At 29.1% G+C, this 23046-nt stretch overlaps 6 protein-coding genes across 6 annotated transcripts; 1 reads left to right on the top strand and 5 right to left on the bottom strand.

Annotated features, from left to right (window-relative positions):
* Nucleotides 1-1443: 1443 nt before the first annotated feature.
* OCT59_016861 (uncharacterized protein) lies at nucleotides 1444-6214 on the top strand (the record flags this gene model as incomplete). The annotated part of the gene is made up of 9 exons (XM_066145971.1): nucleotides 1444-1495; nucleotides 1570-1611; nucleotides 1683-1826; nucleotides 1897-3882; nucleotides 3951-4088; nucleotides 4173-5026; nucleotides 5104-5128; nucleotides 5207-5606; nucleotides 5693-6214. The coding sequence occupies 9 exons, from the start codon at nucleotides 1444-1446 to the stop codon at nucleotides 6033-6035; spliced, it is 3984 nt and encodes a 1327-aa protein (XP_066003703.1). The 3' UTR covers nucleotides 6036-6214.
* Nucleotides 6215-8969: 2755 nt separating this feature from the next.
* OCT59_016860 (uncharacterized protein) lies at nucleotides 8970-12267 on the bottom strand (the record flags this gene model as incomplete). Its single annotated transcript, XM_066145968.1, has 14 exons — nucleotides 8970-9065; nucleotides 9157-9414; nucleotides 9500-9894; nucleotides 9970-10047; nucleotides 10127-10465; nucleotides 10554-10805; nucleotides 10894-10968; nucleotides 11051-11158; nucleotides 11234-11329; nucleotides 11410-11520; nucleotides 11593-11691; nucleotides 11775-11885; nucleotides 12063-12122; nucleotides 12252-12267. The coding sequence occupies 14 exons, from the start codon at nucleotides 12265-12267 to the stop codon at nucleotides 8970-8972; spliced, it is 2094 nt and encodes a 697-aa protein (XP_066003702.1).
* A 373-nt stretch (nucleotides 12268-12640) lies between these two features.
* On the bottom strand, nucleotides 12641-12844 carry OCT59_016859 (uncharacterized protein; the record flags this gene model as incomplete). Its single annotated transcript, XM_066145967.1, has 1 exon — nucleotides 12641-12844. The coding sequence occupies one exon, from the start codon at nucleotides 12842-12844 to the stop codon at nucleotides 12641-12643; it is 204 nt and encodes a 67-aa protein (XP_066003701.1).
* Nucleotides 12845-14204: 1360 nt separating this feature from the next.
* On the bottom strand, nucleotides 14205-15371 carry OCT59_016858 (uncharacterized protein; the record flags this gene model as incomplete). The annotated part of the gene is made up of 8 exons (XM_066145966.1): nucleotides 14205-14279; nucleotides 14350-14403; nucleotides 14476-14505; nucleotides 14595-14651; nucleotides 14729-14925; nucleotides 15015-15045; nucleotides 15120-15178; nucleotides 15275-15371. 8 exons carry the CDS (start codon nucleotides 15369-15371, stop codon nucleotides 14205-14207), a joined length of 600 nt encoding a protein of 199 aa, XP_066003700.1.
* A 2613-nt stretch (nucleotides 15372-17984) lies between these two features.
* Nucleotides 17985-19307, bottom strand: OCT59_016857 (uncharacterized protein; the record flags this gene model as incomplete). Its single annotated transcript, XM_025317540.2, has 5 exons — nucleotides 17985-18149; nucleotides 18227-18274; nucleotides 18341-18565; nucleotides 18662-18994; nucleotides 19065-19307. 5 exons carry the CDS (start codon nucleotides 19305-19307, stop codon nucleotides 17985-17987), a joined length of 1014 nt encoding a protein of 337 aa, XP_025178143.2.
* A 3516-nt stretch (nucleotides 19308-22823) lies between these two features.
* On the bottom strand, nucleotides 22824-23033 carry OCT59_016856 (uncharacterized protein; the record flags this gene model as incomplete). The annotated part of the gene is made up of 1 exon (XM_066145965.1): nucleotides 22824-23033. The coding sequence occupies one exon, from the start codon at nucleotides 23031-23033 to the stop codon at nucleotides 22824-22826; it is 210 nt and encodes a 69-aa protein (XP_066003699.1).
* Nucleotides 23034-23046: the final 13 nt, after the last annotated feature.

Here is a 23046-nt window from a genome sequence, read left to right as displayed (position 1 = left end):
TTGTATAATATATAGTATATGTTCAGTTGTATTTTTATTAATTGTATCTTGCATTAGTTGTTATTAATAAAAAAATGGTAGTTAGTTAAATTAATAATAATGTAAAAGTTTTTATGTTATCATCAGGTCAGGTCCGATTGAAAGCCGATTAAACTAAATTCGATCGTGAAGGATAAAATTTGCTACCTCAAAAGATGGACGTGATTTAACCTCAAACAACGGCCCATATTCACTAAATACAATTCAACAAATGACAAAATGAATTATAAAGAATTTTTATACAAAACCGTTACAATAAAACTTTACATACAAAATCGTACTAAACTAATATTATCGTAAAATCTGTAAAATCTCATTAAACGGTGAGGCTTTGGCCTACTTGTCAAGAAGAATTAAAAGGGTACCAAAAGAAATAATCGCGATCAAAATTTTGATTACATTTAATTGATCATATGTAATCGATCATGTGATAAATCAATAAACCAAGCGAAATGAATTATTTGGACGTAAAAACATTTAAGATTTAGTTAAATTATCTTTACCAATCAATTAATTAATCCAGTTTTTTTAGTGCGCCATATACTTTGCCATATTACTAAGCAAATTGAATAATGCGCGCTACTATTAAGAAATCCGAACATCAATATGCCATAGTTTGTGAGTAGGGATGGAAATCGGTTCGTCGGTTCTAATTCGGTTCTAATAAATAAAAATATGAGGCTACGTGCATCAAATTTAAGACACAAGTAGAGCATGTGATGATGATCAATCAGAAATGATAGTTGGTGTGTGATCGTCAGATGACTCAATTTGAGAACGGTTTTTATGGTTAATAGTAGTTTTAAGCCCAAGAGATCCAGAATCTTTTAAATTTAAGATCGGTTCCAGAATCGACTCGAGTCGACTCATTTGAACCGATTCCATTTCTATTTGTGAGCGAATTTCAAGGTCATGTGCGGAGCGCACATTCCGCACATCCACTGAATTTGAGGTAATCAAAAAAAGATTTTTTAGAAAGGAAAATTATTCGGAAGATCATGTTACTCTAGTTATTTTAACTGACCCTTAAAGGATAGTTTATTTCACTACATTTTACTGCATATTATTGTTTCTCTTCTCAATTTGAAGCACAAAAAAAAATGCAATCTCGAAACGCTCTAATGATATGCAAATATCATGTCATGAACAATAATTTCCTAATAATTTATTGTGTTTGTTATAAAAGCGATAATAATAAACTTGAAAAATGTTTTTTACTACATGCATGTTTACTGCATATTTTTATTACATTAAAAGAAAATTAGTAAAATAATTTCTTATAAATACTTGTAATAAAAATATCATTTCGTTAAAAAACTTGTGAAAAATATCTCGTAAAAAAAAATATATCTGATTCTACATTAAAAAAAAAATACGTACATATATTACATCCTTATATAAAAAATGTCCTATAAGGAGGAAACTCCAACAATCTTAACTACTTCTGTCTCGGAAGGTAAACGTCATTAGTTATCTTCACGTATTGGCTTATTTAATTTTTTTTCTCATTCTCCATCATTTTATTTGCAGTATACCAGAAATCAGATTTAATTGGAGGAATATTTATTCCACGTAAGTATTGTATATAAAATGTTGCTCTAAACTTATTTTACCAAACTCATTTTATATTACTATATTATTAGTTGAAAAATCGAACAATAATTTACCAAAAATCTTAAGTCAAAAAAAACCGGAGGAAATACCATTAGATATTCTAACTTCTAAAAAATCTAATTGGCATATATCTATTAGTCCGGATGGTGAGAACGTTCTTATTTTTGACCATGGTAAGTTAAAAATATATTTTAGTGTTGGAAAATCATTCTCGCAAATTAAATTTTTTTTTTTCGTTGGCAGAAAAACTCGAATTTAAAATTATTCCTGAAAAAATTATAAATGATTCTTACGAAAAAGAATCTTATGACGTTAGATCCGTATTTAAAAATGAAGAATCTAAAAAGGATTATCCAAAATGGACAATAGCAATTTCGAATTCAATTACAAATACTCTAAACGAAAAAGAAGTCTTGGTGGCCATATCTCGTGTTACAAAATCTGATACGACAAGTCCTGGCAAGAAAAATCTTAATAATGAAAATCTTACTAGTACTAATTCTAATGAGTTTGAAGAGAAAGAACCTGAACCGGTTGAAATTGTTACTACTGATACTACTGCTAATGAGGGAAATACTGTTATTTATAAAATAAAATTAAATCAAAAATCAAAACCTGAACGAATATGTAGTGATTTACCTGGTGGAATCGTTATTTTCGTTCATAATGATAAAAAGAATTATATTTATTGTCTCATCTTTAACGTAAAAGGAATTTTTAGAAAAAAGTTTACTCATGATTTAAGTGGTAAAAGAATGAAACAATTTTATTATCCAAAAAGGCTTCAAGATGATTTAAATACTTTATATAAAAGGAAATCATGTATAACAAGATTATTTAATAGTATTTTTGATCATTATTTTTTTATTGAACAATATAAAGGAGGTACTCAAGTTTTACAGTTGTATGATTTAAGAACTATGGAAATGAAACAATTCTTTAATTTACATGTAAGAAAGTCACATGTAAGAAAGTCATTAAGAAAATTCGGTACTCCTATATTTGCAAGATCAAATGATGAAAAAATTATCGCTTTTTCGTTCGGTTTTGGAAAGTTGTTTCTTTTCCTTGTAGAAAATGGTTTAGAAATAGCTTCTGAAGATTTTGGAAAAGGTGTTAAAATATTATTTTGTGATTTTATTAATAATGATAAAACTATAATAGTAATAGTTCAAAAATCGGAATCGGAATGTCAAATTTTATATTGGAATTTATTTAGTACAAGTAATCATGTTAAATCTGGAAGAAAAGTTAATTTTGTAACGGATGAAGAAAATATTTCTTCTATTGCAAGAATTCCTGGAAAACTCATTACTGTAGATACTTACGGAAATATTTCTTCAGTATTTGATCGTTTGATTAATAATTGTGATCCTGAAGAAGAAGGTAAAGAAATTCATAGCATAGTTATTCATAATGATAACAGTAAATTAGTAGAGTCGCCTAGAAAAATGTCATGTTCTAAGTCTAAAAATGAGCATACGATATATTCACTATATTCCCAAAATAAAACAAAACCACTTGTAAGTAAAGAGCCATGGGTGATAGATGTTTATGATCGAACTTCTGTATTTCTTGATAAAGAAGAAACTACGCAATTGTTTATCGGAAGAAGTACCATTCAAGTGTGGCGTAAAATTGCTGGAAATAAAAAGGTAGAACTTGAATATATTTGGGCCAATAATGTCAAAGCAAATAGAGAAGAAACATGTGCGTTAAAAGTTGATGAATTATATATTGGAGATAGATCCTTTTATATTAAGGTTAGATGGGACGAATTAAAGGATAATGAATTCTTTGAAGTTAAATGGCCATATAGTGATAATCATGTGACTCCAATAATACATGCTTGTGATGCTTTTGAACATTTAAATTATCGAAGAAACAAATTGGCTGGAAATAAAAAACAACATGTATTTGAGGATATGAAAGATCGTATATCTTACATCATTTGGAGATTTATTAAAAATAAACCAAATATTTGGCGATTAATGGATGTACGTTTTGATATTATGGCAAAAGTTATAATTGGAGGTTCAAATACTTTGATTAAATATATTTTATTTGGGGATGGAAAAGATAAGAATTGGAATTTACACATTCCTAAAATAAATCGATGGGAGAATGAAGACGAAAAAAAATTTAAAATAGAAACTATTGAAGAGAAAGGAGAGACGAAAATAAAGAATTTAAGTGATTTACAAATCGCGACCCGTTTATGTAGAGGAGGTAATTTATTTTATATATTAATAAATAGTATATAATATAGTACAGCACTAACAAAAATACTTCTGTAGGTCTTGAGGGTGACACTAGATCTTTAATTGTCGCTTATTTACTTGAATACTACGCGGAAAACTTACTCAAACACAAACACATCGGTTGGTTATCTACTGTTTCGGAAGCGTTGCCAGATTTTTATAGATATAATTTAAGTTTGTATCTTTTTATTTTTATTTTCTTTTCATTAATTTGTATTATTGTTTTTTAATATATATATATATATTTTCTTTAAATAGCAAGTTATGCTAAAGGATTATTTTTTAAAAGATGTATCTCAGGTATTAAGATATCTAAAATGATAGAATATGAAGATATCATACCCAAAGAAATTGAAGTTATTGTAAAAGCATCACAAGAATTTATAGCATTTAATCCAAACACAAAACTTATTTCAACGAAAGACGAAACACAAAAATCAATTAGTTTACGTTTTAAAGAACTTAACGTGAAAATATTCTCAAATACAGAGAATCTTTCTCCAACGGTAAAAATAATCCCATTACGTAATTTTACAGTCCGCAAGAGAGAAAAACTGAAACATAAGGCATTTTTATTAAAAGTCTTTCAATATGTATTCATTCCTCGGAGATATTTAAGTGATATAAAACTTAGTAGTCCACTTGTTCAGATTGTTAGAAACGAAAAAAATGAGGATGATATATTTGATAATCCAACAATGGCAGCTGCAATTAATTATAAGTGGGGTCCAACAAGAAATTATTTCCTTGGAAATTTTTTTAGATATATTTTATTTGCAGCTTGTTTTGCAGCTTTGGTAGGATGTTATTTAGGTCATGTTGAAGCAACTGGGCATTTATATAACCTTTTGGTTTTCCTTTTTATTCTATTTTATTATTCTGGTGTTTACTTATTCTTGGTAGAATGTATACAGCTTCGACATCATAGTTGGAGATATTATCTAGATTTCTTTAATTTTGTAGATTTAGCTTCAGTTGTTATATCGTTAGTTTTAGTATCAGTTTATGTTACTCCTAGCTTTAGATTATCAAATGCATTTGCTGATGTTGTAGCTACATCAAATATAACTGCTGGTCTCTCTTTTACAATGTTGTTGCTTTGGTTTGATTTCGTAAGTATTCATGAATTAATATCTTTACTTTTTAATCATTTTGACTAAAAAATTTTTTTTTTTTTTAATAAAATTAGATCCTACATCTTCGATTGTTTTTAGGTAAATAACGATATATTCATAAGTCGGTTTTATTGTCAAAATTAATAATCTCATTTAATCATAATTATTATTTTTAAGAACCTGCGTTATATATTTACATTATAGTAAATATTATAAAAAAGACATATTTATTTGTCGTTTTCATGTTATTGGTTGTCCTTGCGTTCTCCCACGTGTTTTTACTCTTATTACAACATACAGATTTTTCGGATCTTGATGATATCACGTCCAAAAAGTCAAGCTATACTATACAAAATAGCGCGGGTGATGTGATCGGAACATCTCTACAAGATTTTGATCGAAAACAAGATAACCCAAGTAAAGATTTTGGTACATCATTTCTTTCAACATATGCTTGGTTACGTGGTTCTTTTCCACAAGAAGCTATCTGGGATTTTTGGGCAGTTGAAGCATTAACTTTAATTGGTAGTTTAGTCTTGATAACTGTCATACAAAATATGTTTATCGCCTTTTTAAGGTAAGTTAATTAGTTCTTTTTTTTACATTAATAATATTTTTTTTTTTAATTAATATTTTATCTCTAAAACAAAAAAAAAATCTCAGTTCTGCACATGCTGAAGCATTTGAAAAGGGACGCGCTGCATTATTATATTATCGTGCCAAACTTATATCAGATTATGAAATGATAGATGAAATATATTTTTCTCCTCCACCTTCAGATCCAAAATATATTTATTATTTAGATGAATTAAAAAGTTATGATACATGGGAGAAATTAGTTAAAACTTATGAAAATAAATTATATGATGGTTTAGAAAAGATTATGGATGAAACTGAATTATCATTTAAAGAGAAAAATAATGAGAATTCATTTTTAAATTATAATAAACCTGATTATGATGATGATAATTCAAGTAATGAAGAAAGTACGGGTGATGATTATTGATTCACCTAATAATAAAATTGATAAAATTTTATAAAATAATGTAGACACTAGTATAGTATTATAAGTATTATAGTATTTTTTCCTTTCTTTTAAATATATACAGTATAGTATGTTTGTGTTTTTTATTAATTGTAACTTACAGTTATCATAAAAAATAAAAAAAATGGGATCAGAATTTCAAAAAAGCTTTTAGAAGTTATCAGAGGCCAGATCTGATTTTTTATATTTAAAGTGAAAAGTAATGGTAAAATTCGTTACCATAAAAGACAATTTGACTTAACTTCGAACAATGACCCATATTCACTGAATGCAATTCAGCAAATGACAAAATGAATTTTATATTTTCCTTGAGACAGACCTTAGAGAAAAACGATTATCGTAAAAAAAAGAAAAACTTTAAAAAATCAAATAAAATTATCAAACTTTTTTTGTTTTTTATTTACTTAATAATTATCTGTTATTTATTTTTTCTCAAAAATCATGCAGTATTTTTTTTTTCTTTCTTGTCAATATACTACAGTAGCACATTTAATTTAATTTTATACGTAGCATCAAATAATCTAACCAATATTATGTCACTCGTAACTTCTAATGAAAATTTTATTTATTTATTTTATGTGAAGCCGGACAGACTATTAAACAGGACATATACCACACGTGAGTTATCCTACTTCTAGCTATCATCCATCACCAGGGCGGACCCGAACTTCTTTAAAAACGTTGGAACCAGCCTGATCCTCCTCCACTACCGAAAGAAGAACAGGAACTAATGAAAATTTTAATTGACCCCAGAAAGGGGTCGTCTAAAGCCATGTTCGATCATGTGACTTGACATTTTATAAATAAGCCATTTTTTTATGAACTAAGATTAATGTAAGTATAAAAGTTATAGAATAAGTGTTTTTTGGCCTGCTTTACAAGTTTACTTAGTGAAAAAAAGCTGGTTTTAAACACTGTTTTTGACTTTACATATGAATGAATAATCTTTGCCGATCATATCCAAAAATGGATGACGAAAATGAAAAAATTCAAATAAGTCAAAAACGGTGTTCAAAACCCCATGTTGCGCACTAAGTAAACTTGCACAGCAGCACATACTATGTGTAACTTGAAAGTTTTATGTATTGGCGAAAAAGTTTTATTTGTAAAAAATAAATTTTACAAGTCACGTGATCGAACACGGCTTTAGACGACCCCCCAGAAAACAGTACTATTCGGTACACCAAGACTGTTATAATAAAGCTTTAAATGCAACAATCGTATTAAACCACTATTTATATCGTAAAGTCCACCAAAGTAGAAACTCCCTTCCTGTTCTTTAAGCGGTGAGGCTTCGGCCTGCTTGTCAAGAAGAATTAAAAGGGTTCTAAGCGATAAACATATAATGGGTACTAAGTATAACGTTCATATCAGCTGACCAGAAAAGCCTCCCATAATTTTATATGCTAATGACAATAAGCAACCCATAAGTTATATAATGAACCCATCAACTGAGTTTAAATATTAATTGGCTTGATTTTCTAATCAGCCGATGCGAGAATGAAGATAATTTTATATGTTGTTAATTTAGGTGAAGTTAACATTTGTTAACTTTCCATTTTTAATCTAAGTATTTTCTCTCTTCCTGTTTTCTCTTTTTGTAAAAATAAAGTTTTCTTGGAATATTCAAAAAAATTTTTAAGATGAAATAGGAATCACTTTTTTTGATCTTAATTTTTTTTCTTTTGTGAAGATGAAATTGTCTTGAAAAATTCACAATAATAAAAAAATGGAAACTGTTTTCTATTTTTCATAAAATCAAAGTTGTTGATATTCAGTTTTTTTATTTAATATTTAATTATAGTTACTAATAAATATAATTATGATAGATGATTCTCATCTATCTAATTAAAAAAAATACATTTCCGGTTAATTAGGATTTTTTTTTATTCTAATAAATTAATATTAACAAAAAAAAGTATATTAATTGCGGTTATTACCACTCTCTTAGTTACCACAACTAACCATTTCTATTAGATAGACAATAATAATTTTTAATCTTTTTTATTAATTTTTTGGATCGGAATTTATCAAAGTTTTTGAGTTTTTGGTTAACCCAAAAGAATATTATTATTCTTTTTTAGTTTAGATCGGATCAAAACTATAATCAATGTCCTACAAATTTTTTGATGTTTGATGAGATTTTTTTAGTCAATAATATTGTTTCTGACTAATAAATTCGTGTAAAAATTTTTTTTAGTATCAACAAATTTTTTTTTAGTTTAATTATATAGATACATAACAATATTTTTTTGTTTATTATTTTTTTTCGATGTACATAGTGAGAACTTTTTTGTTTATTGAGATTAATTTTTTCAATATTATTTCCTGACTAATAAATTCACATAAAAATATTTTTTTTGATAAGATTGTTTTTAATGATATAGATACATAACAATATTTACCTGCATATTATTTTATTTAAATTAATTTATATTTTATTACTCTCATAATCTAATTATTAATCAAAGTGAGCTTCTAATTGTGACTAAAAATTTAATATTATATAGTAATACTACTACTCCCGGTGCGAAGCGGCAACTGCTAGTTTTTTTAAAAGAAAATTTCAATTGAAACTCATAATATATTTGATTTTCTTTAATAAAATAAAAGAAAAATTTTTGCAGCAAAAGAACTTTTTCTAAAATAAATTGTCATACTATTATAAGCATTTTTCATTTTATAAAGATCTAACGTGGAATTTGGGAATGATCCAAATACACCTTCACAAATGAAAACATGTTCATGTTAACTATGAAGTGTACCCATCAAAAAACGTCACAAAAAGCACGTGACCTTTCATTGCCAGATTTGAAATAGTCTTATCGTGACAATTCCCATTTTTACAAAAAAAAAAATTTTGTGGCAACGCATCATTCTATTGGTCTTGTTTCCTCACTCATCCTGGCAATGTAAAGACATGCAACATTGTCCAAGGATGCTTTTTATTATGGTGGCCTTGAACTGACCATCTCCATTATTAATACCCTTCTAAATAAAACGATTGGCCCATCAGAAATCAAAAAAATTTCATTTTTATAAACATACATTTTTCTTTTTTTAAAAAAAACAAATAACTTACATTGTATTGTTGCTTATCATTTTTCCACCGATTGGAACACTGTTTCTGTGAATAAATATAGCCATTGACGAGCATCCAATCAGAGGCACCACCCCAGAGTGAATCTTTTACGTTGCTATGAGGGTTACTTAGTTGTCGAATTTTTTTTTTGTTTCGTTCCAAATATTTTAGTAAGCAAATATTTGCTTCGTAACCCCAGTTACATCGTCCCGTGTTCTTTTCCGGCTCAGGAATTCTTTCTAATAGAAAGATATCGCTCTAAATAAAAATCAGAGATCAAAAAAAAGTTTCATTTTATATTTCTTTTCATTTTTTTTTAAAAAAAAGAAAAAAAATAACTTACCGTGTAGTGCTGCTTATTGTTTTTCCACCTATTGTAACACTGTGTCTCTGAATAATTAAAGCCAAAGTTGGACATCCACTCAGAGGCACCATACCATAGTCCCTCTTTTACACTACTATGAGGGTTATTCAGTTTTAATATTTTATCTTTATTTTGTTTTAGATATGATAATAGACACGTGTCCGCTTCGTTATCCCAACAGCATCGGTTTGGTTTGCTTTCAAAAGTTTCAGAAGATAATTTTCGTTTTAGACTTTTGTTTCCAGATGCTACAGGTGCTGTACCTTCACTCGAAAAAGACATTTGTTGCGGTCCCTCGTATGGACTGCTCCAAATTAGCTCTTGTGTTACGTTTTCATGCATTAAGACTTCACCAGGAGACTCGATTATAAATCCTAATGAAAAAAAGAAAATAAATCATTATTACTCAATTAGCAGCTCTCTTCATATGTTGGTATCTTTCTAATTACCTTCATTCGAAAAAGTCGGTAGCTCTTGTGTTACGTTTTCATGCATTAAGACTTCACCGGGAGGCTCAATTATAAATCCTAATGAAAAAAAGAAAATAAATCATTATTACTCAATTAGCAGCTCTCTTCATATGTTGGTATTGAGATGTTGTCGTACCTTCATTCGAAAAAGACGGTAGCTCTTGTGTTACGTCTTCATTTATTACGTATGTTGGTATCTTTCTAGATTGAGGTGTTGTATTACCTTCATTCGAAAAAGAAGGTAGCTCTTGTGTTACGTCTTCATTTATTACGTATGTTGGTATCTTTCTAGATTGAGGTGTTGTTGTACCTTCATTCGAAAAAGACGGTAGCTCTTGTGTTACGTCTTCATTTATTACGTTTGTTGGTATCTTTCTAGATTGAGGTGTTGTTGTACCTTCAAGATTCGAAAAAGACGGTAGCTCTGGTGTTACGTCTTCATTTATTACGTCTTCACCAGGAGGTTTAGGTAATCCTAATGAAAAAAAGAAATAAATCATTATTACTCAATTAGCATCTCTCGTCATATGATGGTATCTTTCTAGATTGAGGCGTTGTTTTACCTTCATTCGAAAAAGACGGTAGCTCTTGTGTTACGTCTTCATTTATTACGTATGTTGGTATCTTTCTAGATTGAGGTGTTGTTGTACCTTCATTCGAAAAAGACGGTAGCTCTTGTGTTACGTCTTCATTTATTACGTTTGTTGGTATCTTTCTAGATTGAGGTGTTGTTGTACCTTCAAGATTCGAAAAAGACGGTAGATCTGGTGTTACGTCTTCATTTATTACGTCTTCACTAGGAGGTTTAGGTAATCCTAATGAAAAAAAGATATAAATCATTATTACTCAATTAGCATCTCTCGTCATATGATGGTATCTTTCTAGATTGAGGCGTTGTTTTACCTTCATTCGAAAAAGACGGTAGCTCTTGTGTTACATCTTCATGTATTACGTCTTCACCGGAAGATTCAGGCAATCCTAATGCAAAAAAAGAAAATAAATCATTATTCTCAATTAGCAGCTTTCGTCATATGTTTGGTAGCTTTCTAGATTGAGGTACCTTCGTTAGAAAAAGACATTTGTTTTGGGCTCTCACATGAACTGCTTCTAGGTATCTCTTGTGTTACGGCTTCATTTATTACGTCTTCACCAGGAGGTTTAGGTAATCCTAATAAAATAAATCATTATTACTCAATTAGCAGCTCTCATCATATGTTGATCTTTCTAGACTGAGGTGTTGTACCTTCACTCGAAAAAGACACTTGTTTTGGGCTCTCACATGAACTCCCAGGTAGCTCTTGTGTTACGGCTTCATTTATTACGTCTTTACTAGGAGATTCTAATGAAAAAAGAAAGTCATTATTACTCAATTAGCAGCTCTCGTATATGTTGATATCTTTCTAGATTGAGGTATTGTACCTTCACTCGAAAAAGACACTTGTTTTGGGCTCTCACATGAACTGCTCCCAGGTAGTTCTTGTGTTACGGCTTCATTTATTACGTCTTCACCAGAAGGGGATTCAGTTAATCCTAACGAAAAAAAGTTACTCAATTAGCAGCTGTCGTCATATGTTGATATCTTTCTAGATTGAGGTGTTGTACCTTCACTCGAAAAAGACACTTGTTTTGGGCTCTCACATGAACTGCTCCCAGGTAGCTCTTGTGTTACGGCTTCATTTATTACGTCTTTACTAGGAGATTCTAATGAAAAAAAAGAAAGTCATTATTACTTAATTAGCAGCTCTCGTCATATGTTGATATCTTTCTAGATTGAGGTGTTGTACCTTCACTCGAAAAAGACACTTGTTTTGGGCTCTCGCACGAACTGCTCCCAGGTAGCTCTTGTGTTACGGCTTCATTTATTACGTCTTCACCAGAAGTGGGTTCAGTTAATCCTAATGAAAAAAAAGAAAGCCATTATTACTCAATTAGCAGCTCTCGTCATATGTTGATATCTTTATTAATTACAAATTCGAATCTCTATTCTCTGATGTTATTTCACCTTTTAACTTTTCTAGATGGAGATACAGCAATAAAATATCAATACAAAGTTTAAACAATTAAATATTCACCTTTAGAGAGATTCTTAACATTATAATCAGAAGGACTTGCTCTAAAGACTTTGACTAACCCTATTACAAAAAGAGATTATTCAACATATAATTTATAAACAGCATAATTAATTTCTTTATATTATAATTTATGTAGGATAAACTTTTTTGAAGATGGCAATAAAAATTTAAAAAAAAAGTAATGAAAACCTTTTTGATAAATCATCGTTTGTGTGGGAATTGAAAGAATAAGAAAGACTTATTAAAATAGTAACGACGTGTTGACGTTTGAGTAGCAACAAAGTTTATTGGTTTGATTTCACGCGTATCACGTGATGACAAATATTAACCAGCCAATAGAATTGAAAGTAGATTGAAAGATGTAATAGTCATCCAATAAAATTATTGTAACACAGCAAAAAAATAATAATTATGTTGATGCTTTTGAAGATCATAGTATTCATGATTTGTAATTGTATCAAACGAACTAATTGGAACCATATAAGTATATATTAAAATATTTATTGTAATTATAAAAATAAGTTACTATTAATAACATTGTTTGAGGTACCATCATATTTCTATTGATAGAATTCAAATCAGAAATTAGTAAACTCAATTCCTGTTTGCCTTCGATCTTCTCTTTCTTTTCTTTCAGTTTCTCTCTTTCTTTGTTCTTCCATTCTTTTGATAGATAAGATCTTCCAACATATGTTTAACTTAACTTCAGATCTGTTAGCTTTTCGTAATTCTTCTTGAGTAGATTCATCTTCGATCAGATATTTCATTAAATGAGACATCATCTTATCTATACCAGCTTCAAGATCTAAACTACTATCAAGTAACTTTGGGGTTAAACTTGGACGATTCCTATCAACCCATCAAGAATTCCTCTACTTCTGATTATATCGTACTTCGATTGGATTATTGCCAGATTTTTTGCTATGATCCACATCATCCTGAACAAAATAATTTTAATAGGATACAAAAATAAAAAAGGTTAAATATATAATTTTTTTTATGTTTTTCCATTTAATCGCGCACTGTTCAGCAGAATATTGTGCAGTTTTGCCTCTGTATTACTACACCTGCCAACTCGATTTGTACTTGATTGGTTTTACTTCTTCCTGTCTGTTCTATTAAAAGGTAAAAATTTGGTACTATCATCGTTCTATCCATACGAATGGAAATAATGTTGACATTGGTAATATTAATAAAATAACCTATTATACCTGTTATATACTATTTGGTAGATTATTATTATTATTACAATATTTGTAAGTTTGTTCTTTGATCTTTTAATTTTTCCTCTCGATTTAACTTATGCTTATGGAATATATTATTCAAATGATAACACTTATTTTTTTTTTATTATTATTATCTTTAGAACTTTGCGTATTATTATCATTTTTATAAAAAGTTTTCTCAGCGTGAAGCGCGTAAAGTGAAATTTAAATTTATGTAGGTGGGACATAAGGGATAACATGTGATGGTAGACTGGTAGTTGGGAACGATATATTCAATCGTATACTGGATTGGTAAAATCCAATCCAAATGGATCTAGTTGATCCAATCCAATTGATTTCGTGAACGCACCCAATTTTCAATCCAAATGGATTCAATCCAATTGACGAACTCAATATTCTTTATTTTAATGAAATTCCTATTTCTTTTTTATTGATATTGAAAAGAAATATTTATTTTAATTAGAATGTAAGTAATATTTGACGAAAATTAAAAAAACAAACCAAAGTACTAACGCCAACTAGTAATTTGTTGTTAGATCCACATTACTGGTTTTTGGTTACAAACATGCTGATAAAATCCTTACACACAAATAAATCCGATCTATCGGATATTTTTTTTTAAAAAAATAAATTTACTTTAAAAATCAAAGTACTGTATATTAATATCAAAAAAATTCGTGTAATAAAATCTTAAATAACTAATAAAAAAAAAATTTATTAAATTTAAAATGTCCTTTTGTATGAAAAAAAATGAAAAAGATATACAAACAAATTATTATTTAAAGAAAAATATACTATCTATAGTGCACAGAATTGACTCAACCCTCCTCCCGTAATCTAACTCTCATAATGTAACATCATATTGATGGATGTTAATATGGAAGACAATCAGGACGCAAAAATCTTTTTTTATAACTTATATCGGTGGACGAGACGTTAATTTCATTTGCCACCCAAGTGCGATAAGCATTGTGATAAAAATTGCGGTCTTCTAAGAAATTATTATTGTTAGTTATTTGTAAAACATAAAAAAAACGTATATAAAATAGATAATTATTTACTTTAGATCTAAAACTACCAGTAGTCCTTAAGATCTTGCCAATTGCGGTTACAAGCTACAAAAAAAGGGAATCACGTAAGTGTTTTAAAAAAATTTCAGCAACCTCAAAAAAAGTTACGATGATTACCTCAGCGTCACAAATTATCGGTAATAAATTCTACTGATAATGGTATTGACCTAACTAAATATTCAGCAGAAAATGCTACAGCTACTACTAATGATACCAAAAAAAAATAATGATAAGACAACAGATAATCGTTGATGTTGTCTTTCCTCATGATATAAATCTAAATTAGGTTTAATCTAAAAAGAAAAAAAAACAATAGAATGTTAATGATGTTTAAGTTACTATGATAAGTAAAAAAAGTAAATTTACTAACCTGGAAGTAACGATAAAGAATCGTAAATATTAATATAACTGTTGCCATTACATAAGGCAAACTTAAAAGTTGATTATCAATACTTTCAACATCAAAATTAAAAGCTGCAGGAATGATTAAACTATTATATGCCAAGGTCGTTAAACTTAAACCGTTAAATTTTTGTTTTTTAATATTATTAAAGCGCATTCCGGACACTAATAATAAATTTAATATAATAGAACCAAGTAACAACGACCGAATAAGGCGTATTCTCCCATCTTTAAGCGCTACCATAAAGCATTACCAAGAATAACCCTTAACAAAAAACCCAATTTCTACAAAAAAAAGAAGTAATAAATGAATTCCAAGAAATTTTGAATTTTAAATTTAATTCTTTTATAATAAATACCTGATCGACTTGAGAACTAATATTATCAACTACAAATTCGAATAATTTGACAAAAGGTACTGAAGCAAAATAAATCAGAATGAAGCCCAAGTATCATTCCATTTTAAACTATGAGCTAAATACCCAACTGAGAAGCATAAAAATTAATAATCTACTCTCGAATTGGAAATTATAATCATGTCCCGGATGCTTGAAGAGGTGTATGGACACGAGTCCTTTAATGACAAAATGATTAGAAATCACATGATCCATAAGGGGTACAGTACATTGCGTAACTACGTGCCCGCTCAGCTGACAATGTGGCGCGGAATGTCAAAGTGTCTCACGGTGCTCAAACGACACCAAAAAGTGGTAACGAGGATTCCAAGACCTCTTTATGGGTTATGTAGAAGTTATTCCTTGAATAATACATTAATGGCTCGGCTCATTTACTATATATCTCAAAAGACATATTATCGTCTTTGTCATTTCTATCGACGCCAATAAGAAAAATAATATTTACTATATTTACTGATGTTTGAAATGGAAAAAGTTATTTTTAAGTTTTTTTTTTTTTGTTTTTTGGGTGAAAAATAAGACTGAAAAAGGGATGTAAACCCAAAAGGAAATTTTCATGTACAACTTGGTTGCTTGTTAAATATTAACTCGGTTTCACAAAATGCCTTGATTGCATTAATATTGTTCTCTTATCAACTAGATGAATGATGTTACACATGGCATCAGATATTGCATTTTTAGATTAAAAGTGTTTCTAGGACTAAATAAATTTTATTTGTTGCTCTTTGGAATGAAAAGACTTGTTTATTTTATCGAAAAAGCAATATTTTCAAGAATACTCACGTTAAATAAGCCAGAAATTATAAATGGAACGATAGCGTCGGCTTAACATTGTAATTTGCATGCTCGTACAATAATTTTCTAACATTATTATAATTAATTTAATCGAATATCTCGATCATTATGTATGAAAGCCTATCAATTATACTGTTTACAGTTAAAGGATAGCCAAGATCAGGATGCCGTCATGCCGATCATCAATGTTATAGTTTAACATCAAATCATGCCTTCGATTATTAAAAGAATTATATCACGCGCAACTTTTTTCGTTATAAATTAAAAATGATTAATTAGAATTATTATGATATTAAGATCAAATAATTTATCGGTAAAAATATACTTAAAATTCAGCATAAAGTTTAAATCCACATTAAATCAAAATATATCGAACCAAAAGATAATTAAGTTCATGAAGTAATTTACAATATTTTTGTCAATTTCTCATTTATTTTATAATATTTAAATAATTAAGTAATATTTGCTGAATTATTCTTTTTTTTTGCTTCCAAAGAACGTATTAATAAAGAATAAAGATTTTACCATACCCTTTCATTCTAGGTGCAGTCTGCACCGGTGCAGACATTTAGAACTTTATGATTACGTCAACTTTTTAGCGCCGTCATTTTGCCATGGGACTTCGTAAATGAATTGATGTGAAATTCCTTAGACTTTTTAACTTTTGACATGAAATACTTTATAATTTTAGGCTTGGTACACACGTATTTCCGTATTTCTTCTTGGTATACATTGAATAAGATGTATTTATGAAATATATATATATATATATTTTTCTCTAACCGAATCCAAAGTCATTCATAAAAAAAAATTGAATTTTTTTTTTTCGCGCGCAGAATGCGTAAATTACCTTTTAATTACTTTTAATTAACACGTGCTTATTTGCACAAGTTTTAATTTTTTTCATTACGTACTACTATAACGACAAGAAAACAGAATTATCAGCTAACATAGCCACTAATCTTCCACTTATTCCATTAGAAACAAATAGATTAGAAGAGCCAAATGATATAATTAGTACTGTTAATTAAAAGAGTAGTAAGCGCAATATAGGAAAATGGAATTTATTTTTTTAATATATAAAAATAAATATATTTGATATATGAATATATGAATTTACGTCAATGACGTAACACAATATGGCGCAACTTGAGATAAATGTCTTCATTCGATCATTTTTTGTTACAATAAATATACTTTATAAGAAAGGAAGAACGTAATTATGTACGGTACCTTATTTTTAAATTAGAAAAGTTTTATTGGAAGAATATACATTATTGAATTTTGAAAATCGTGTTCAAAAGCCATTTGATACTTGATTAAATCGTTACGGTATTAAAAATGTATATACATTTTTGATGTCCAAAATAATTACTGGTTAATCTAAAACAGTTAATTGTTTTTTCCTTGTACCAGAGTCAAGAAAGCGAGAAAAAAAGTACTTAGGTAATATTATGTTAGCAGAGCTGCACGATCAATGATCAATATGAAATTTATTTAAAAAATTAAAAAGAAATTAAGAGAGTCAATAAATAAATATCTATAAAATCTATTATATCTTCTAGTTTTATTGCGGTGTTTTTGAAAAATGTTGTAAGAAATTGTATCGAAACCTTACGAAAAAAGGTATGAATCAGAATTGCCAAGGAAAAATCTAAGTAATTGTCGACTTTGGGGAATGATTAAAGGAATTTTGTTTTCGTTTTTTTAAAAAAAATTAAAATAAATTGCCGTTTTTTAAAATAAATTGCCGTTTTTAAAATAAATTGCCGTTTTTAAAATAAATTGCCGTTTTTAAAATAAATTGCCATTTTAATAAAAATATTAAAGAAATTGTCTATTTAAAGAAACCGATAAAAATTGCCACTTTGAAAAAAAGAATAAGAAATTGTTCATTAAAAAAAAAATGTTCATTTGAGAAAAATTATAAGATTGTCATTAAAGAAAAGTTAATTGTGAGAGAGGGTAAGTAAATTCCAGATTTACTCGTTTTATGAATATCTTTGAGTGGATTTAATATGGAAGAGAATCAGGATGTAAAATTCTCTTTTTGATTTTTTGCAACTTATTTCTTTGAATAAGATGACCCGCAATTAAACAGGAAATATAAATTGGTTGGAAATACGATTTCAACTGCCACCCAAATACGATAACCGCTGTACCGAAAATTATGGTTTTCTAAAAAAATAAATAATTATAGTTAGTAAAATGCAAAATCGGAAAATTTGCTGTTCGTGTAGAAAAAAATTATTTACCATAGAAATTCCAGCAGTACTAAAGATCTTGCTAATTGCGGTTACGAGCTATATAAAAAGGGAAATAAGTAAATATCAAAAAAATTTCAACAAATTCATAGTTAAGATAATTACCTCAGCATCACAAATTATTGGTAATAAAATTCTCATAAAGGGTTTGCTTAATCCGGATCCTTCAATTGATCCAATTAAATATTCGGCAGTAAAAGTTGCAACTACTATTAAAGCTGCTAATAAAAATAATAATACAACAATAGATAACTGAGGTCGTTTTTCTCTATGATGTAGTTCATCTATATATTTAAAATTAAAGCTTCTTACCAGCTTTTTCGAACCAAGCTAAAAAAAAAGATAAAGAAAATTTAATATTCACGTTGTGAGAGGAATAAGTTGTTTCTATCAATTTATTACCACAAACCATCGTCATTTACTAACCTGGTAATAATGGTAAAGAATTCCAAATATTAATAATACTGTTGCCATCACATGAGATAACTTTAAAAATTGATCGTCAATACTTCCAACAACAAAGTTAAAAGCAACTGGAATAATTAAACTACTACATGCTAAATCTATAAAACTCAACTCTTTAAATTTTCGTATCGTCTTTGTATCAAAACGCATTCCAGATACTAATAGTAAATTTAATATAATAGAACCAAGTATTAAAGAATGAATAATTTGTAATTTTCCAGCTTTAAGCGCTACCATAAAGAAAATCAATTCTACTGAGTTGCCAAAAATAACCCTTAACAAAGAGCCTAATTTCTGAAATAAAAAGAAATTATAAATCAATTTCGAAAAATTTTGGCCTTTTTTAAATTTATTTAATAAATACCTTATCGACTTGAGAACTAATATCCTCGATTGCAAATTCGAATAATTTGGCAAATGGAATCATAGCCAAAAAATTCAGAATGAAAACCCAAGTATCGTTCCATTTTAACTCGTGAGCTAAGTATCCGAGGAGTATAAATATTAAAAAACAATTAATCCTTGAAGCAGTAAATATAACTATGAGAGATCTTAGTACAGTCATATTTTTGGGTACTACTGGGGATATTGAACCATAATTTTCCATTATTTCCACTCTTATTAAAAAACCAAAGTTTCTCTGAGAGCTAGGTATTCTCCAAAAAAAAATGAATCTCAATATATACTAAAAAATGCATTACATTTAATTACAAAGGCTTCATTGGTAAAATGAAATTATTATTTTTATTAATAAATATGATATGTTATTACAGGTGAATGATCTATATTAATGTTTGGTTCACACATGTGACACGTAATGGATAGCCACATCTTCACGTTAACCACGTGACAACGACGCAGTATGTTTGATCCACGATAGTTTTCTTATCCCCCAACCAGGGATATACTATTGATACAAAGGCAACTAATGTAACACTAAAAAGTTTATGTTTTCTGTAGCGTTCACTTCCCGGTTGTATATCTTGCGACTCAAACTCACAATTAAGGTCTTTAACTACTATGGTACCCGATATTGATCTCCTGAGTTCCGCTGGAATCGTCCAGGATAATAATAATAGTATAAATGGCCAATCTTCACAACTAAACTGCCCTGTCGTCCTGGATATTGCCGCGATTACACCGACTAAGATGTAATATGTTGACACCTATGATGACATTCTGTCTAGCACTGATGCTCTTGCCGTACATCGGTTAATATATTTCACTATATTGTTAAATTCATTCTGTTCTTTATCCACTGACATAGCGTAAACTCCTACAGGTCTGTGTTGAAGTTGTTGCAGGTGTTGATTTTGTTGTCCTCTGCTTCTAAAATATTTTGACGAAAGCCAGTAAATACAGAGCTTTACTTCGTCTTTTCCTACATTTCAGGAAAAAAGCAATCCAACAAATGGACAACCAAGGCATTGCGACACCCATGCCAACTTTTCCGCAAACTTTTCCTTTGGTGATGCTCCCATTATTGCAATAGCCGGTAAGAAAACCAACACATATTGGGTATAGGATTTAAGAATTTACTTATGATATCCATTTATATTTCTTCGTCTAGAAAGGACATAACCGCTACTTTTGAAAAATTAATGTGTCTTTACTTTGTCTTCTCTTTCTTTCATTTTTGATCACCTTAATGGAAGTGAACGTATGAAATTTTTTTTTTTTTTCAAAAAAGAAAAAGGATTTAAAGAACTATTTATAAATTTTTTTTTTTTTTTTTTTTAATTAGTAACGCTAATTAGTCCCTATTAAAGTAACTTTTTTTTCGTTTTACAATATAAATATTACTTTAAACGTGGTAGTACAGTTGATATATAATGCGGTGACAAATAGAGATCAGACTATTAAAAAAGACAAAACATAATAAAAACGTAAACAGGTCATCACGTGACTATGTGACAAAACCATCACAGGGTTGGTAGGATTTCCCGTGGAACAGTGACACAAGGAGTTGATCATGCAATCAATTTATTTAATATAATTCCGAAATATTCATTGGTTAGAAAATAAATTGAATCTATGATCAAATATATTAGCTTGATGAATTTATAGTTACCTATCAAATTTCGTTTAATTATTTGTATTAAAAAATAATTTAGATGGGCCATTAAAAGAAGATCTTAAACGGTTACTATCGTTATACACATCGTTATACAAATGTTAAACATTCTTTACAGTATAAAATTGCGGTTAGAAAAAATTGAATATCTCAATCATTATGTAATATAAATAAATAAACTAAGTTCATATGGAAGCTTACCAATTATAATATTAAATAAATAAAAAAAGAATATTATTAAATGCTATATCAAAGTTTTGTAAATTACATATTTTTTAAATTTTGAAAAAAATTATCGAAAAATTTTAATCAGTCTAAAAATTAATCAAGTGGAATATATTGAACAACTAGTAATTCAAATTCAATAAAATTTTGATATGTTATAGTATATGTACATAAATATAAAATGCAAAAATTTATTATTTAAGCTTTATACTGGTTATCAAGGTAAATTTTAAAAATAGTCAAAAGTCATGCCAAATTTTTATATATTATAGATTTAGATTCATTCTATAAAATTTATCACTAGTTAACAAGAAATTTAAAGAAACATCTCAACCCCTTACAAATTTTCATTGCTAAGTATTCATCATAAGCTATATTATAATAAGGAGGGAAACCTGTACAAATTTCATGTGCAATAATTCCAATCCATAAATATCACTTTACTATAAATCGCAACTTTTTTCTTAACCTGCGATATTGACTTTTAATACTTTATTATCCACTAACTCGTGGCTCTCTCCGCTCGCTAAACTCGTGTTGCAATCGAAAGCACGTTCAAAGCTGCGCAAGGTGCTTTGCTTCTTTCCAGAAAACTGCTGCACAGAAGAAACGCTCTGCGCACAATGATTAGTAAGTTGCGATATTACTGCGTAAAGTTATTATTTTTTTCTCATTAATGACCTAGTGATGTCGGATTTTGTTTATTTTGATTGGTCTAATATTTGTTTAATACATGAAATATCCGAAGGTTCTGAAACTTCTGATAAATTTTCAGCGTGTAAATAATCTGAAGCAATATAAATGATCCATAATGGCAAAAATGAGGTTGTATGTGCAGCCAAGAGTGCGAAATCGTGCGCGCCGTGGTCATTGAATTGTGTATGTCTGACGTGATGCTTGTAAGAGAGCCAGCTTGTGGTCTATTAGTTGTCCTTTTTTTGCGTTTGTGCTTATAATAACGTTTTTTCTTGCGTTTTGTAATGTTCAAACTTCAAAGGCAGTCCCAATTCTTGAAGGCTTCATTGTGGCGTTGCCAAATGCATTAGCGGAATGATCAAAGTCACAAAAGAGAAATAAAAAAGATAATAATAAATTCTAATGAAGAAAATTTCTTAGCTATGGATAAAATCCGATAGACTACAATTGATCCTCACTGGAGCAAAAACATCTAAACGGTCCATTTCTTCCTTTATAAGGAAATAGCAAGATGTGTCATTTTCGATCTTTTCGTTGATTAAATCGTGAAGAATTTGTTTGTGGTTAATAATGACCTCGTTGATTTAGGGAGTTTATCTGGGCAAAAACCCAAATATTGATTTGTATCTGCGTCTAAACGACATACTGGACAAAGCGTTGGTTCAGTTGGGTATAAATCAGGGAATGAGTTGTCAGGTTTAATGGGCTGAATACCCACTTTTCCTAAAAATTTCGCGCAGCTCATCTGTCAGGCCTGAAGTATCATAGCACTTTTCTGACGGCCCTCAAAGTCGATTTTTGTTATCTTTGCTTTCAGGCCGAGTGCTCCTAAGGATCTCGATTTTTTTTTCCAGTGCCTTTATTGGATGTCGCCACAAGATGAGATATGATTTAGGATTTCAATTATCATCATTCGTGTGATTAAATTTCAGTCATTTTTCCGTGAAGGTCCAATTAATATCGGAGGTTCTGAATTGTTCAAAAACGGTTGTATAAGTTTGTTTTTAAGAAATCAGCAAAGGTATAAGCTTCAGTGATCGATTTGCACTATCTTCTAATGTCACGATCTACAGGGCCAATATTGTCCCAAAAAGAGGTTATATAAAGCGTCCGAAATGCATTTCGGGTTTATGTAAATGGGCGGAAGTGAACGCCTTGTTTTGCGGGAGAATTTGCTAAATCGTTGAATTGGTTGTCGGAATGTGCTTTCACTTTGATAAAAGTGATGTCTGTGAAAGTCGTGCAAGTAGTAATTGGTGACTGATTGTTAGTAACCTCTATCCAACCAAATCCTGTAAAATATCGTGTTTGGCAAGGTGTGCGAATATCTATAAGCATTGAAAGCCAGGGT

The sequence above is a fragment of the Rhizophagus irregularis genome, chromosome 25 (genome assembly GCF_026210795.1).
Source record: "Rhizophagus irregularis chromosome 25, complete sequence".
Lineage (NCBI taxonomy): Eukaryota > Fungi > Glomeromycota > Glomeromycetes > Glomerales > Glomeraceae > Rhizophagus > Rhizophagus irregularis.
This window is presented reverse-complemented; position numbering and strand designations above follow the sequence as displayed.